Source organism: Oncorhynchus mykiss, chromosome 18, assembly GCF_057628025.1.
Source record: "Oncorhynchus mykiss isolate SJ-2025 chromosome 18, ASM5762802v1, whole genome shotgun sequence".
Lineage (NCBI taxonomy): Eukaryota > Metazoa > Chordata > Actinopteri > Salmoniformes > Salmonidae > Oncorhynchus > Oncorhynchus mykiss.
The window spans coordinates 19,358,253-19,374,291 of NC_143039.1; the positions used below are offsets into that span (position 1 = coordinate 19,358,253).

The 16,039-nt window shown below is 43.7% G+C and overlaps 2 protein-coding genes and 1 non-coding gene across 4 annotated transcripts; all 3 read left to right on the top strand.

Moving 5' to 3' along the window:
- The first annotated feature begins 280 nt into the window (after positions 1–280).
- On the top strand, positions 281–8,738 carry LOC118941042 (mitochondrial pyruvate carrier 2). The gene is made up of 5 exons (XM_090207618.1): positions 281–564; positions 1,993–2,033; positions 3,051–3,135; positions 7,132–7,243; positions 8,235–8,738. The coding sequence occupies exons 1-5, from the start codon at positions 465–467 to the stop codon at positions 8,350–8,352; spliced, it is 456 nt and encodes a 151-aa protein (XP_090063744.1). The 5' UTR covers positions 281–464; the 3' UTR covers positions 8,353–8,738.
- Positions 8,739–9,107: 369 nt separating this feature from the next.
- Positions 9,108–15,446, top strand: LOC110495631 (mitochondrial pyruvate carrier 2). Of its 2 annotated transcripts, none has more exons than XR_016488303.1 (6): positions 9,108–9,411; positions 12,775–12,815; positions 13,386–13,470; positions 13,599–13,710; positions 14,218–14,987; positions 15,402–15,446. XR_016488303.1 is itself a non-coding variant. In XM_090207619.1 (6 exons), the coding sequence occupies exons 1-5, from the start codon at positions 9,312–9,314 to the stop codon at positions 14,273–14,275; spliced, it is 396 nt and encodes a 131-aa protein (XP_090063745.1). In that variant the 5' UTR covers positions 9,135–9,311; the 3' UTR covers positions 14,276–14,294; positions 14,353–14,470. The 2 variants fall into 2 exon arrangements, 1 of the variants encoding a protein (XP_090063745.1); XM_090207619.1 differs by lacking the exon at positions 15,402–15,446 and having other exon boundaries at positions 9,135–9,411; positions 14,218–14,294; positions 14,353–14,470.
- Positions 15,447–15,872: 426 nt separating this feature from the next.
- Positions 15,873–15,954, top strand: trnas-cga (transfer RNA serine (anticodon CGA)). The gene has a single exon. It is a non-coding gene; the product is annotated as a tRNA-Ser (tRNA).
- The last annotated feature ends 85 nt before the right edge of the window (positions 15,955–16,039 follow it).

Genomic DNA, 16,039 nt, shown 5'->3' on the forward strand with positions numbered 1-16,039 from the left:
TATTATAATAATAACCATAGATTCTAGTTTCATCAGACAAAACCGCATTTTCCTACCTGTGTTAAATCCATTGTGTCAGCTGATAATGTGGTTCGTGTCATTTGAAAGTGTGTCCAAGAGTCAGTGTCTGGCTTCAGTTCATTTTTTACATTGTACCATTTCCAATCACGTGTGTAATTCTTGGAAAGTGAAGTAGGATAGGCTTACTGTTCCCTACCAATGGCAGTGGTTGTGGGGCGGAGTTAACGTTCAGTACAACCCCCCCCTCCCCAATAATAGATGATTCCATCCAGTAAGCATCATAGAGGATAGCCATGCCTGCTGTCAGCTAATGGTTCACACAATCTATTCTGTCTGATCAGTTCAAGTAGCCCAACGACAGGGTGTATCGGGGGCACAATAAAACGCGTCGCATATTTATTTGATTCTAAACTGTTGGTGCCAAGTTTCAACAGTCACCAGACATGGCTTTAGTGGGAGTTAGAGCTTCATACCACAGGATTCTTAACCAGATAGAGTTTCTACTACCTGGTAAACTGAGACCCATTTACAACCATCCTGCAGGTAAGGACATGGTCAATATTACAGCATCAGGTCCTACTAACCCGGCTGTCTCTGTATCACTCTCCTCATGGTGTCTATTGGTTCATGTCTCCTCCCTGTTGTCTATTGATTAATGTCTAAAAGTCTCCCCATCTTCAGAATACACTTTCTCAATATTTAGAAAATGACATGCGATAATTTATCACTATCACCTCTGGATGTTTTCTACTCTTCTATTTGGTAAATAAGAGTGATGTTCAATATAGTGGGACTGTGACTGTCACAAAAGAATGAGCAAACTTACAGTAGCAGTGTATTGGGGTTGGTGAATGGACCCCTGGTCACGAGTGACCTCTGACGGGGTCATCGTCAATGGAGCAAACACAGTTTTATTATAGTGGAGTTGGAATTGTTTCAATGTGACACGAGGCGTGTGTAGCTGATTATAACTTTGAGGTTTATGAGGACAAACAGTCTTGATGCTGCCCAGTCTGTCTGTCACATGCAAACTATCTGAACATTGATGAGCTAGTACACAGGGCTCTTCTTCCAGCCCTGGGGAGATAACAGAGACGGACTGGTCATGGGGCAAGTCTGGCAAATGCCAGATGGGCTGGTCCATCTTTCGCCTGGTGGGCCTGTCAAAATTGTGTGTTTTGCCAAAATTATAATTATTTGGCTAATATCTGGGGTCTCAAGGGGAAAAATGGTCCTGTGTGTTAGAAATGCTTGGGACGATTTCTGGTCCCAGTCCGTCCCTAGGAGTTAGGGCTGATCTCTGAGCTATAGAAGAGTGGTACACAGAAGGTTGTTCCAAGCAGGGGTTCTCCATTCCGGGTTCATGGGAAGTTGTTAATATCAAAATCGGTTGGCACCATGATAAAGCAGAGGGAAGTCAGTATGAGATGTAAAAGCACAACACATTAATAACAACTTATAGTTGATAAAACAACCAGTCTAGCTGTCAAATAGACAAGAGAAGGGAAGCATATGAATGGACAATAGGTGTGTAACTAAATGACGTGCATGCCACTACATGCTGGCACTCTTCAATAAATTATCGCCCTTGGCAAGTTTTCAATTGGCAAGGCATTGATGTACCGGCAGTAGAAGGAGGACAGAGACAAGTTGAGGGCACGAGAATGACAACAGGTGGAATTATCTAGGAAGGGATTTAACCAGTCACTTTCAATGTCGCCTCATCTTAAAACGTTTACTACCACGAATCAGGTCGCAAAGTTTAATGCTTGACAACTTCTGTCACTTCACAGAAAGCCTGAGGCCTACTGGTTCAATTGGCATATCATTTTATTGGGGAATCAACCAACTTTTTGCACAAAACTAAATGTCACATAAATCACTGTAACGTTATGTATTCAACACAACTGTCATTGCTAACCTTATAATAATTAACCTTAATAATTAAACCATGTTTTGTTTTGTCTGTAGGTCCAAAGACAGTTTTCTTCTGGGCACCAGTGTGTAAATGGGTAAGTGTTAAAAGATTTGCAGCGAAGTTTAGAGGGTTCAGAGAGTTTTTAGAGGGTTCAGAGGGCACTGAGAGTGTTTATAGGGTTTTAGGGGAGTGTTTAGAGGGTTCTAGAGAGTGTTTAGAGGGTTCTGATAGTGTTTAGAGGGTTCTAGAGAGTGTTCAGAGGGTTCTAGAGAGTGTCCAGAGGGTTCAGAGGGCACTGAGAGTGTTTAGAGGGTTTTAGGGGAGTGTTTAGAGGGTTCTAGAGAGTGTTTAGAGGGTTCTAGAGAGTGTTCAGATGGTTCAGAGGGCAGTGAGAGTGTTTAGAGGGTTTTAGGGGAGTGTTTAGAGGGTTCTAGAGAGTGTTTAGAGGGTTCTAGAGAGTGTTCAGAGGGTTCAGAGAGCACTGAGAGTGTTTAGAGGGTTCTAGAGAGTGTTCAGAGGGTTCTAGAGTGTTCAGAGGGTTCTGAGAGTTTGAGGGTTCTAGAGAGTGTTTAGAGGGTTCTAGAGAGTGTTCAGAGGGTTCTGAGAGTTTGAGGGTTTGGAGAGTTTAACATTGTGTTCATTGAGCAGACACTCTTATACTGAGTGCATACAGTTTTGTACTGGTCCCTCATGGGAATCGAACCCACAACCGTGGCGTTGCAACGGCATGCTCTGTCAACTGAGCCACACGGTAAATTAAGACTGCACAGAGGCAGCATCCAGAAACTCATAAGAAGCATGTAAGAGTGGAAATGGGAGTGAATAATAATGCATTGGTAATGCCTGAGCTGTGTCTACATATTCCTTCCTGTCATGTGAACTGATTGAGGTCGCTTCTAGAGAATGAAGTCACATTTTATAAGCTCCTGTATTCTGCCTCTGTCTAATCTTAATATTCCATACAGTTAATGTTCCACTCTCTGACCCTCCAAACGGTGTTATATAATGGTCCTGTGATGTAGTACACATATGCATGGTTGTGTGACCCCCCCTGTCTCTCTCTCTCTCTGTTTCTCTATGTCTCTCTGTCTCTCTCTGTCTCTTTCTACAGGGTCTTGTTTTTGCGGGTCTGGCTGATATGACCCGACCGGCTGATAAACTGAGTCTCTCTCAGTCTGGAGTACTCATGACTACAGGTAATGGAGCAATGAGGACAGAGAGGTCAGGAAGTGTGTGTTTGTGTGTGTGTGTGTTGGGTGTGTGCCTGTGCGTGTGTGTGCGAGTGTGTGAATGCGTGCGTGCGAGTGTGTACATGCATGTGTGTGTGCGAGTGTGTGCATGAGTGCATGCGAGAGTGTGTGTAGCTTGATGACCCTTCAGATGAACAGTTCACTGATAGAATTACTGGCATGGATTCAGACATGATGGCATGGAACTTTCACACCTGCCCCTGCATCATGGGTTTTCCATTGCTGCTTTGTAAAAGCCCCACTGACTGTTAACAAGGACTGTAACGGTATGTCCCTGTGTGATAACACTGTCCTTAAATTACACAAGATGACCCGTGCCTGTTTGAGACTACTCTATCTCAGACTATTTTCAATTAGAGATGATAATCGTGTTTTGGTCCTGGGATACGGCTAGTTACAAACCACTACCGGACGTTTTCCACAACGTGATGTCATTAGCTGTTGATTTGTGTTAAGGTATGGAGTTAGGTAGTGCACAGGGCATAGTTATACAATCCATTTTCCACTTCCAAACCCATCCCTAGGTGGCAGCAGCAACCGGGTCAGGTGCTGGGCTGTGTAGCCAGGTGTTACCCTGGGCATCTTTTGGGCAGCCTTTGTATTTTCCTTTATGTAAATATTTATTTTGGTCCCCATCACTTGAACCAACAATAACCTGCTTGGGCTGGCCGACCACCAAGTCTCACCAGAGCTAGCCCTGATCCTGGTCAGGTGTCTCCTAGCCGGTACCCCCACATACAACACTGACTAGCCCTGATCCTGGTCGGGTGTCTCCTAGCCGGTACCCCCACATACAACACTGACTAGCCCTGATCCTGGTCGGGTGTCTCCTAGCCGGTACCCCCACATACAACACTGACTAGCCCTGATCCTGGTCGGGTGTCTCCTAGCCGGTACCCCCACATACAACACTGATTATCCCTGATCCTGGTCAGATGTCTCCTAGCCGGTACCCCCACATACAACACTGACTAGCCCTGATCCTGGTCAGGTGTCTCCTAGCCAGTACCCCCACATACAACACTGATTATCCCTGATCCTGGTCAGATGTCTCCTAGCCGGTACCCCCATATACAACACTGACTAGCCCTGATCCTGGTCAGATGTCTCCTAGCCGGTACCCCCACATACAACACTGACTAGCCCTGATCCTGGTCAGATGTCTCCTAGCTGGTACCCCCACATAAAACACTGACTAGCCCTGATCTTGGTCAGATGTCTCCTAGCCGGTACCCCCACATACAACACTGACTAGCCCTGATCCTGGTCAGATGTCTCCAAGCCGGTACCCCCACATACAACACTGACTAGCCCTGATCCTGGTCAGATGTCTCCTAGCCGGTACCCCCACATACAACACTGACTAGCCCTGATCCTGGTCAGATGTCTCCTAGCCGGTACCCCCACTTAAAACACTGACTAGCCCTGATCCTGGTCAGATGTCTTCTAGCCGGTACCCCCACATACAACACTGACTAGCCCTGATCCTGGTCAGATGTCTCCTAGCCGGTACCCCCACATGCAACACTGATTATCCCTGATCCTGGTCAGATGTCTCCTAGCTGGTACCCCCACATACAACACTGACTAGCCCTGATCCTGGTCAGAGGTCTCCTAGCCGGTACCCCCACATACAACACTGACTAGCCCTGATCCTGGTCAGATGTCTCCTAGCCGGTACCCCCACATACAACACTGACTAGCCCTGATCCTGGTCAGATGTCTCCTAGCCGGTACCTTCACATAAAACACTGACTAGCCCTGATCCTGGTCAGGTGTCTCGTAGCCAGTACCCCCACATACAACACTGACTAGCCCTGATCCTGGTCAGATGTCTCCTAGCCGGTACCCTCACATACAACACTCACTAGCCCTGATCCTGGTCAGATGTCTCCTAGCCGGTACCCCCACATACAACACTGACTAGCCCTGATCCTGGTCAGGTGTCTCCTAGCCAGTACCCCCACATACAACACTGACTAGCCCTGATCCTGGTCAGATGTCTCCTAGCCGGTACCCCCACATACAACACTGACTAGCCCTGATCCTGGTCAGATGTCTCCTAGCCGGTACCCCCACATACAACACTGACTAGCCCTGATCCTGGTCAGATGTCTCCTAGCCGGTACCCCAACATAAAACACTGACTAGCCCTGATCCTGGTCAGATGTCTCCTAGCCGGTACCCCCACATAAAACACTGACTAGCCCTGATCCTGGTCAGATGTCTCCTAGCCGGTACCCTCACATACAACACTGACTAGCCCTGATCCTGGTCAGATGTCTCCTAGCCGGTACCCCCACATAAAACACTGACTAGCCCTGATCCTGGTCAGATGTCTCCTAGCCGGTACCCTCACATAAAACACTGACTAGCCCTGATCCTGGTCAGATGTCTCCTAGCCGGTACCCCCACATAAAACACTGACTAGCCCTGATCCTGGTCAGATGTCTCCTAGCCGGTACCCCCACTTAAAACACTGACTAGCCCTGATCCTGGTCAGATGTCTCCTAGCCGGTACCCCCACATAAAACACTGATTATCCCTGATCCTGGTCAGATGTCTCTTAGCTGGTACCCCCACATACAACACTGACTAGCCCTGATCCTGGTCAGATGTCTCCTAGCCGGTACCCCCACATAAAACACTGACTAGCCCTGATCCTGGTCAGATGTCTCCTAGCCGGTACCCTCACATAAAACACTGATTATCCCTGATCCTGGTCAGATGTCTCCTAGCCGGTACCTCCACATACAACACTGATTATCCCTGATCCTGGTCAGATGTCTCCTAGCCGGTACCCCCACATACAACACTGACTAGCCCTGATCCTGGTCAGATGTCTCCTAGCCGGTACCCCCACATACAACACTGATTATCCCTGATCCTGGTCAGATGTCTCTTAGCCGGTACCCCCACATACAACACTGACTAGCCCTGATCCTGGTCAGGTGTCTCCTAGCCAGTACCCCCACATACAACACTGATTATCCCTGATCCTGGTCAGGTGTCTCCTAGCCGGTACCCCCACATAAAACACTGACTAGCCCTGATCCTGGTCAGATGTCTCCTAGCCGGTACCCCCACATACAACACTGACTAGCCCTGATCCTGGTCAGATGTCTCCAAGCCGGTACCCCCACATAAAACACTGATTATCCCTGATCCTGGTCAGATGTCTCCTAGCCGGTACCCCCACATACAACACTGACTAGCCCTGATCCTGGTCAGATGTCTCCAAGCCGGTACCCCCACATAAAACACTGATTATCCCTGATCCTGGTCAGATGTCTCCAAGCCGGTACCCCCACATAAAACACTGATTATCCCTGATCCTGGTCAGATGTCTCCTAGCCGGTACCCCCACATAAAACACTGACATACTCTTAGCCCTCAAAATTATGAAAAAAGTAGGAAAAGCAAATATTGGATTTTTATACGCATTATGCAACAGTAACACATTTCTGAAGCAGAAACAACATTCAGATGCTCCAACTTTACCTGTCCTTTACCTGTCCCTTTACCTGTCCTTTTACCTGTCCCTTTACCTGTCATTTTACCTGTCATTTTACCTGTCCCTCTACCTGTCCCTTTACCTGTCCATTTACCTGTCCTTTTACCTGTCCCTTTACCTGTCCATTTACCTGTCCTTTTACCTGTCCCTTTACCTGTCCATTTACCTGTCCTTTTACCTGTCCCTTTACCTGTCCATTTACCTGTCCTTTTACCTGTCCCTCTACCTGTCCCTTTACCTGTCCATTTACCTGTCCTTTTACCTGTCCCTTTACCTGTCCATTTACCTGTCCTTTTACCTGTCCCTCTACCTGTCCCTTTACCTGTCCATTTACCTGTCCTTTTACCTGTCCCTTTACCTGTCCATTTACCTGTCATTTTACCTGTCCCTTTACCTGTCCCTTTACCTGTCTCTTTACTATTTTACAGGTGTTATTTGGTCCAGATGGTCCCTGGTCATCATTCCCAAGAATTGGTTTCTGTTTTGTTGCAACTGTTTTCTTGGTGCGTCAGGAGCCACCCAACTCTTTAGAATCTGGATGTGAGTGGAACAGACAGTTAGATACAGAGCTACACACCAACTTGTGCCCTTTCAATCAAACCATATTAGGGGGAAAATCATAATAATTTGTCAATGTACTGTATGTCAGTCATTGTCTGACAACAGGCTTGTTAAATACACAGTACCGCTCTGAAGGGCAAAGTGTGCTTGGTCACACATTTATGGCAGCTTGTGACATTGTCCTTGGGCTTTGCCTTCTTTGTTGTGGTTTAAACCAGGCACATTACATGCCAAGCCTTCTGCCCTTGTGTTTTTTCTGTCAACTGAGTGATATAACCACAGAGATAAATGTAGATCCTGTTCTGCCTCTATGGATACAACACTGAATAACTCTGTGGTGTCTATTGCTTTGGAAAGCGCATTTGTCAGAATTAGCTAACCGGCCCTAAAAGTTGTATTTGTTTCTGTGTGATCACTAGACTACAGTCCATATCATACAATCTGTTACTCTATAACTACTTGTCTTTCATTTGGTTACACTTTAAAATCAGAGATACGGATACTTTTATAAAGTCCACCAGGGTCTCTTCCTGAATGTAAAGGATAGCATGCCTGCCAACTTGTCTTTGCTCTCAAATCAAATCAATTTGTTTTATTTGTCACATACACATGGTTAGCAGATGTTAATGCGAGTGTAGCGAAATGCTTGTGCTTCTAGTTCCAACAATGCAGTAATAACCAACGAGTAATCTAGCTAACAATCCCAAAACTACTACCTTATACACACAAGTGTAAAGGGATAAAGAATATGTACATAATGTACATAATATGTACATAAAGATACATGAATGAGTGATGGTACAGAGCGGCATAGGCAAGATGCAGTAGATGGTATCGAGTGCAGTATATACATATGAGATGAGTATGTAAACAAAGTGGCATAGGTCTCTGAGACCTATGATTAGTCTGTTTGAACCTTTATTTTGGTTTGTTAAGGTCGGAGGTCAACCCTGTCCCTCTGTGTTTCTAGGTACCAACAGGAGGTAAAGAAGCAACAAGAAGCAGAGGCTGCTGAACTAAAAATAAAGCAGTTAGCAGAAGCCCATCCATTGTTGGATTATTTAGAACTAGCGACACTAACTAACTAGTGGATCTGATTAACTTGATTAAATGCAATTTCATCTTTGAGGACTTCAACGACCACAGAATCGTCCAACTCAATAACACCCATCCCTCTGCAAAGCACAATTCATGCTGTTAATGAATAAGTATGAGGTGATGATGTGAGGATGACAGCACGTCTGCGTGAGGATGATGGTAAAATATTAGTAAAAGGTAAGATTAGGCAAAGAAACACACACATTTACAAATTCACACAACACTTTAAAGATGGTGAATGTTTGAGACTGATGATGGTTAATGTTGTATTTTTCAACACTAACACTTTGTTTTAGTCTTTTACCTCTTTGTCTGATTTTAGGACGTTGTGGTATGTATATATTTATTGAAAATAAATTCTACATTTGGGATAAAACTGTTCCTGACTTGCAGAAAACCTTCTCATGTGCATGAGGTTATTAATGGCCAACTTGATCATAAGCTAAGTTAAAAGATAAGCGTGGCCTCTTCAGTTTATTGTTTACATTGTGTCTTTGCCATGTACAGTCCACATCACATGTGAGGCGCATTCAGTAAGACACAACGTTTTGGAACGTTCAGATAGAAATATGTAATATTGAACAAACATGCCTCTCTGACATGTAGACAACAGTTGGCAACTAAACGTGGCCCTGTTTTCTAGGAATTGCAAAATGGGATGGGCTCATAGTGTGGGCTAACTCTCTCTACCAATGGCAGTGGGTTTGGGGCGGGGTTTATATTTAGGTACCGCCCCTCAGGTGACACTCCTACATAATAGATTAGGCACTACGGGTAGATGAGCCTGCTTTCTGCCAATGGTTCATACAGGCTATTCTGTATTCTACTTACTATAGACAATCAATGACAGGGTGTACTAGAGCCACAATACAGCACATACTATTTATTTATTTTGAACTGTCGGTACCAAGTTCAACAAAAGTAGGAAATAAAACTCCAGTCTCCAGACATGGCTTTAGTGGGAGTTAGAGCTTCATACCACAGGATTCTTAACAAGATCGAGCTCAAACTACCTGCTAAACTGAGACCTTTCTACAACCATCCAGCAGGTAAGGACATCATTATTATCAGGCTCACCTCAACATGACAGATCTGCATCACTTCCACTGTTCTCACCATCTTACAGTACAGACACTATACTGTATACTCTGATACACATTGTCAATATTTTCAATATGTATAATGTAAATGACGCCTGCTGTCTGTGCCAGCCTAACCAGTTCTGCTAGGGCGAGTATGAGGTGTTCTCTCATTTGTGTCTGGAAATAGCTAGCAAGTTAGCCAACGTTAGCTAGTTATCTTGGGTGCTTGACAGCCGTTGTGGGGTCAGAACACTCTGATCAACCCCACTCCTCGGCCAGAGCGTCCAGTGTGCTCCCAGAGCGAAACGCTCACAATTTACAAACGGGCAATCTGACAAAGCTCTGAATTTACGAACCGCCAGAGCGCACAATAAGCGCTCTCTGGCACTCCAGATTGAATTTACAAACATTTACAACCAACGACTGGTCGCGTCCATAGATACAGAACAAAAATACTGAATTGAGTGGGTAGCGTCTCTGGCAACCGAACCGATAGAACGGACGAGCTGCCGGCTTGGGTAGCAACCCCAGATTTGTGTCGGGACTATATCTTGTCGAAGGATGAAATAGTATGAATAAATTCATAAAAAATAAGACGTCGAGAGCCGGCAAACGTGCCAATACATACTCCAAACACCGGATTCAAGGGATTACTAACATATTCAAATAAAGATTGACACATTTTCATTAAAAACGTTATTTTCATTAATTTATTCATACTATTGCATCATTCCACAAGATATAGTCCCGACTCAAATCTAGGGTTACTACCCAAGCCGGCTGGTCGTTGGTTCTATCGGTTCGGTTGCCAGAGACGCGACCCAGTCGTTCAGTCTTTTAGTTGTCTATCTATGGACGCGACCCAGTCATTCAGTCTTTTAGTTCTCTATCTATGGACGCGACCCAGTCGTTCAGTCTTTTAGTTGTCTATCTATGGACGCGACCCAGTCGTTCAGTCTTTTAGTTGTCTATCTATGGACGCGACCCAGTCGTTCAGTCTTTTAGTTGTCTATCTATGGACGCGACCCAGTCGTTCAGTCTTTTAGTTGTCTATCTATGGACGCGACCCAGTCATTCAGTCTTTTAGTTCTCTATCTATGGACGCGACCCAGTCATTCAGTCTTTTAGTTCTCTATCTATGGACGCGACCCAGTCGTTCAGTCTTTTAGTTCTCTATCTATGGACGCGAGCCAGTCGTTCAGACTTGTAGTTCTCTATCTATGGACGCGACCCAGTCGTTCAGTCTTTTAGTTCTCTATCTATGGACGCGACCCAGTCGTTCAGACTTTTAGTTCTCTATCTATGGACGCGACCCAGTCATTCAGTCTTTTAGTTCTCTATCTATGGACGCGACCCAGTCGTTCAGTCTTTTAGTTCTCTATCTATGGACGCGACCCAGTCGTTCAGTCTTTTAGTTCTCTATCTATGGACGCGACCCAGTCGTGATTTCGATTGGCAGAGAAACGCTGCATGCCTGTATGTCCCGACTCCCTACACTTTCATTACTATGGGACACCTGGAGATCGGAGAGATAGACAGCAAGGTGTACACAAATCTCAGCTGTAACGAAATGTTAGTCTAAAAGAAATGTGAGAAAATGTCTAGATGATTTTTACAGTAGAGATCAAGTTTATAAATTACCTGCCTGGGCTGATGAGACAGTGGATTGCTCAATCAAACTGAACAGAATAAATGGGCATTTTAACATCATAGATTTAGGTTGCGTTCGTAAATTCGCTCTGGCTACATACTCGGATATCAGAGCACTGAGTGTGCCAGTGAGCAGAATAACTGATGCATTTACGAAGGCTCAACACCCTTTGAATATGGCCGGTGTCAGTAAACCTCGGCAAAAAAGCGCAATTAAATTGTTGCCAGCATCACAGTTACAGTCACCAACACTCTAGATAAAATGAAAACAGCCTAACCAGCTCTGCTAGGGCGAGTAAAATGGTCAGAGTGAGGTGTTCTCTCATTTATGTCTGGAAGTAGCTAGCCAGCTAGCTAACTTTAGCTAACAATGCGGTTTTAAACAATCAGCGTTCAGGATTAGAGCCACCCATTGTATACCTATGGATAATTCTGGATAAGAATTCTTCCATTAATTCTGGATCAAATCTACCATTTGGCACAGCAATTGACTTTTGCGGGGAGGGGTGTTACATTTTCAGAAAGGAGAAAGTGACTGCTATCATTTACTGACAAACAAGAGCATTAAACATTTGAATCAACAGAAATAGATAAACGGTCAGATGAACTAGTGCTCTTTAGCATATGAATGAGTGCTCTAAATTTAGATTGAGTTGAAACCTGAGTTGAAACCTACAGTAGCAGTGCATGGACTTGGATGGGGGACCCTTGGTCAGTGCTAGTCAGTCCTAGACTAGCAAACCATGTGCAACCTTGACCTTGAGGTTATCTTAAATGGAGCAAACATAGTTTTATTACAGCAGTGTTGGTGTAGCAACTACGTCAGTCTGCAGCTGAATTGAACATAGAGGTGAATAAGGACAAGCAGTGTTGATGCTGCTAATCTGAATGCTGATGAGGGAGTACACAGGGCTCTTCTCTCACCCCTGGGGAGTTAGGGCTGAACTATAACAGTGTGTTAATGTGACAGAAGGTTGTTCCAATCAGTGGTTCTCAATTCCTGGTTCACAGGATATTGTTAATTAATATCAAAATAGTTTGGGAGCTTAATGATACAGAGATGAGATTAAAATCATAACGAAGATTAAAAGCAAAGCAATTAAGGAAAACCAAGTTGATAAAACAACCAGCCTTGCTATCAAATATACAAGAGAAGGGAAGACTATGAATGGATAATATGTGTGAAGCTAAGTGACGTTCAACCACCATGTTTAGCACTCTTCAATAAATTATAGCCCTTGGCAAGTTTTCAATTGGCCAGAAGAGAGCAGGAGAATAACAGTTGTTAAAACCATAGGAAGATACTGATTCCAGTCACTTTCAGTTCTACTTTATCTCTCTATTTCATCTTTATATTTCACTCCTCAACAACAAATCAAAGGATTTCACAGTTTAATGCTGCACAACATTTATCCATTTATGGCACTTTTTCATGCCTAACTGCTTTGGCATATCCCACTTAGACATCTATTCCACATTGGTTCAACTTAAATTCATTGAAATGACGTGGGAACAACGTTGATTCAACCAGTGTGGGCCCAGTGTGATCTCTTTGTCGCGGTATCAACCAACTGTTTACACAAAACTAACTCTCACATGAATCATTGTAATATTGTGTAATTGTACTCAACTTTCATTTCTAACCTTTCTAAATAAACACTGATATGCTTCCCTTTGTAGGTCCAAAGACAGTCTTCTTCTGGGCACCAGTGTGTAAATGGGTAAGAGTTGATATCCTTAACAAGTGTCTCATGTGCGGGACATCTTATAATGGTGCTAAAAGTATGCATGGTTGTGTGAAATTCTCTCTCTCTCTCTCTCTCTCTCTCTCTCTCTCTCTCTCTCTCTCTCTCTCTCTCTCTCTCTCTCTCTCTCTCTCTCTCTCTCTCTCTCTCTCTCTCTCTCTCTCTCTCTCTCTCTCTCTCTCTCTCTCTCTCTCTCTCTCTCTCTCTCTCTCTCTCTTCTCTCCTCTCTCTCTCTCTCTCTCTCTCTCTCTCTCTCTCTCTCTCTCTCTCTCTCTCTCTCTCTCTCTCTCTCTCTCTCTCTCTCTCTCTCTCTCTCTCTCTCTCTCTCTCTCTCTCTCTCTCTCTCTCTCTCTCTCTCTCTCTCTCTCTCTCTCTCTCTCTCTCTCTCTCTCTCTCTCTCTCTCTCTCTCTCTCTCTCTCTCTCTCTCTCTCTCTCTCCTCTCTCTCTCTCTCTCTCTCTCTCTCTCTCTCTCTCTCTCTCTCTCTCTCTCTCTCTCTCTCTCTCTCTCTCTCTCTCTCTCTCTCTCTCTCTCTCTCTCTCTACAGGGTCTGGTTATGGCTGGCATGGCTGATATGACAAGGCCAGCTGATAAACTGAGTCTCTCTCAGTCTGGAGTACTCATGACTACAGGTAATGGACATTGTGGGAAAGACAATGTTTGACATTTACATCCACTATGCAACAGGAAAAAAATCCTGAAGCTGAAAAACATTCAGATGCTCCAACTTTACCTGTCTTGTCACCCCTCTATTTTGCAGGTGTTATTTGGTCCCGATATTCTCTTGTCATTATTCCGAAGAACTGGGGTCTCTTTTTTGTCAACGGTTTTCTTGGATTGGCAGGAGCCAACCAACTTGTTAGAATCTGGATGTGAGTGGGACAGGCTCCATAGTTACACACAGAGCTATGCAAACGGACATGCATGGCAGTGGGCCCCTATTCAATCAAACCCTATAAGGAGAAAAAAAGGGAAATAAAAACACAATTCTGATGGGGTGTATGTCAATCAATGCCATTGTCCGACAATAACATTGTTAATAATTATACAGTACTGCTTTGCAGGGCAAAGTGTGTTTGGTCAAAAACAGATTCATTTATGACAGTACATTGTCCTTGGACATGGTGTCGATACCAGTTTGGAACTTTTTTCAGACACATTTTTTGTTGGCAAACTGGTCCTGAGAGTTGTATGTTGCAACATTTGTTTACACTTTAAAAACAGAGGGCTAAATTGATCTGTCAGGGTCCTTGCCTGAATGTAAAGGATAGCATGCCTGCCAATTTGTCTTTGCTCTCTGAGACCTATGATTAGTCTGTTTGAACCTTTGTTTTGGTTTGTTAAGGTCGGAGGTTAACCCTGTCCCTCTGTGTTTCTAGGTACCAACAGGAAGTAAAGAAGCAACAGGACGAGAAGGCCCAGATCCCCATCATATAACACACACACACACACACACACACACACACACACACACACACACACACACACACACACACACACACACACACACATATTTAATTTCTTCATGTCTTAATCCATTTTTATACAAAGTCTGTAAAGTCAACCCTCAACAGTCACTAACACTGGTTTGATATACAGTACATATCACAGGTCTTATATACAGTACATATCACAGGTCTTATATACAGTACATATCACAGGTCTTATATACAGTACATATCACAGGTCTTATATACAGTACATATCACAGGTGGCCGGGTGCAACTTCATTTGGGAGGGCTGGCTCATAGTGATGGCTGGAACGGAATACATGGAATTTCCATGGTTACCATGTGTTTGATAACACTCTATTCACTCCATTCCAGCCATTAATATTAGCATTCCTCCCCTCAGCAGCTTCCTGTGATATGTATATAACCAGGCACTATATTCTAATAGGCCTAATGAATATGTAGGAATTTACATTCCTTCCTTTTTTGTGTTAGAATTATTTTGAGACTAAGGAAATATCAGGTTTTGGCTCTAATAGATTTGTGCCCTTAAATATTTACTTAGTATTATGTGCAAATTTAATACAGTTGTTTGTAGGATTACATAATTGTTGTAATTTAAATAAAATAATGTATTTATGAAAGCTGTATCTGTAAAATCATTTGTTTTCCGTAGTTAAAATGTTACAACCTTGTAGGTGTAACGGTTTTCTTTATGTGAAGGAGAGTCGGACCAAAATGCAGCGTGTAGATTGCGATCCATGTTTTAATGAACAAACGTAAAACACGAATCAATGCAAACACTACAAAATAAAGAACGTGAATGAACGTAACGAAAACCTAAACAGCCTATCTGGTGAAAAACACATAGACAGGAACAATCACCCACAAACACACAGTGAAACCCAGGCTACCTAAATATGGTTCCCAATCAGAGACAATGATGAACACCTGCCTCTGATTGAGAACCATATCAGGCCGAACATAGAACTAGACAAGTAGAACTAGACATAGAACTAGACATGTAACATAGAATGCCCACTCAGATCACACCCTGACCAACCACAACATAGAAATATACAAAGTAAACTATGGTCAGGGTGTGACAGTAGGCCTACAGGCCAGATGAATTAAATATTTAGCTGTTTTGATAAGGACTAACTTTTCATTGCTTTTGTTGTTCTTCATTTATATGTATTCACATGTTTGTCATATTTTACAATACATTGTAAACATGACATTATAAACCTTTTGAACATAGCTAGCTATAGAACCCTGATATGTTCTATGATTTGGTTGTTTTTGTGCATTTCTGTGTGGCCCTGGCCTCACCATCTCGTCGGCAGCGCCACCATGTGGTAATTTGGCAAACTACAGTGCAGGACAGGAAAAGAGAACATGTCCTACCTTCAGTTTATTTACAATACATAGCTACAAAGAAAAGCAAGGATGCAGTATGAAACCAGCGCTCTCTTACAATACCACTTATCTAATGGAACTAGCTTCTCAATAAAATACCTTACCAAATTTTCCAATATCGCAAACAGGTTTCTATACCAATGTTACAGCCAGTAATATGCACAGTCACGGTGGCCGAGAGGTTAAGGCGTTGGACTCGAAATCCAATGGGGTTTCCCCGCACAGGTTCGAATCCTGTTCGTGACGATTGTTCGCTTTTAGTATTTGCAGTTGTATTAAAGAAAACATACGGCAAATATATCGACAAAAGCAGTTTCTGCTTATATAGGCT

Bases quoted from the DNA above. Each gene is read 5' to 3' on its own strand.
- LOC118941042 (XM_090207618.1), top strand. From the start codon at position 465: ATGGCTTTAGTGGGAGTTAGAGCTTCATACCACAGGATTCTTAACCAG. The intron at 3,136-7,131 runs GTAATGGAGCAA...ACTATTTTACAG, and splicing joins TGGAGTACTCATGACTACAG to GTGTTATTTGGTCCAGATGG. The intron at 7,244-8,234 runs GTGAGTGGAACA...CTGTGTTTCTAG, and splicing joins CAACTCTTTAGAATCTGGAT to GTACCAACAGGAGGTAAAGA.
- LOC110495631 (XM_090207619.1), top strand. From the start codon at position 9,312: ATGGCTTTAGTGGGAGTTAGAGCTTCATACCACAGGATTCTTAACAAG. The intron at 13,471-13,598 runs GTAATGGACATT...TCTATTTTGCAG, and splicing joins TGGAGTACTCATGACTACAG to GTGTTATTTGGTCCCGATAT. The intron at 13,711-14,217 runs GTGAGTGGGACA...CTGTGTTTCTAG, and splicing joins CAACTTGTTAGAATCTGGAT to GTACCAACAGGAAGTAAAGA.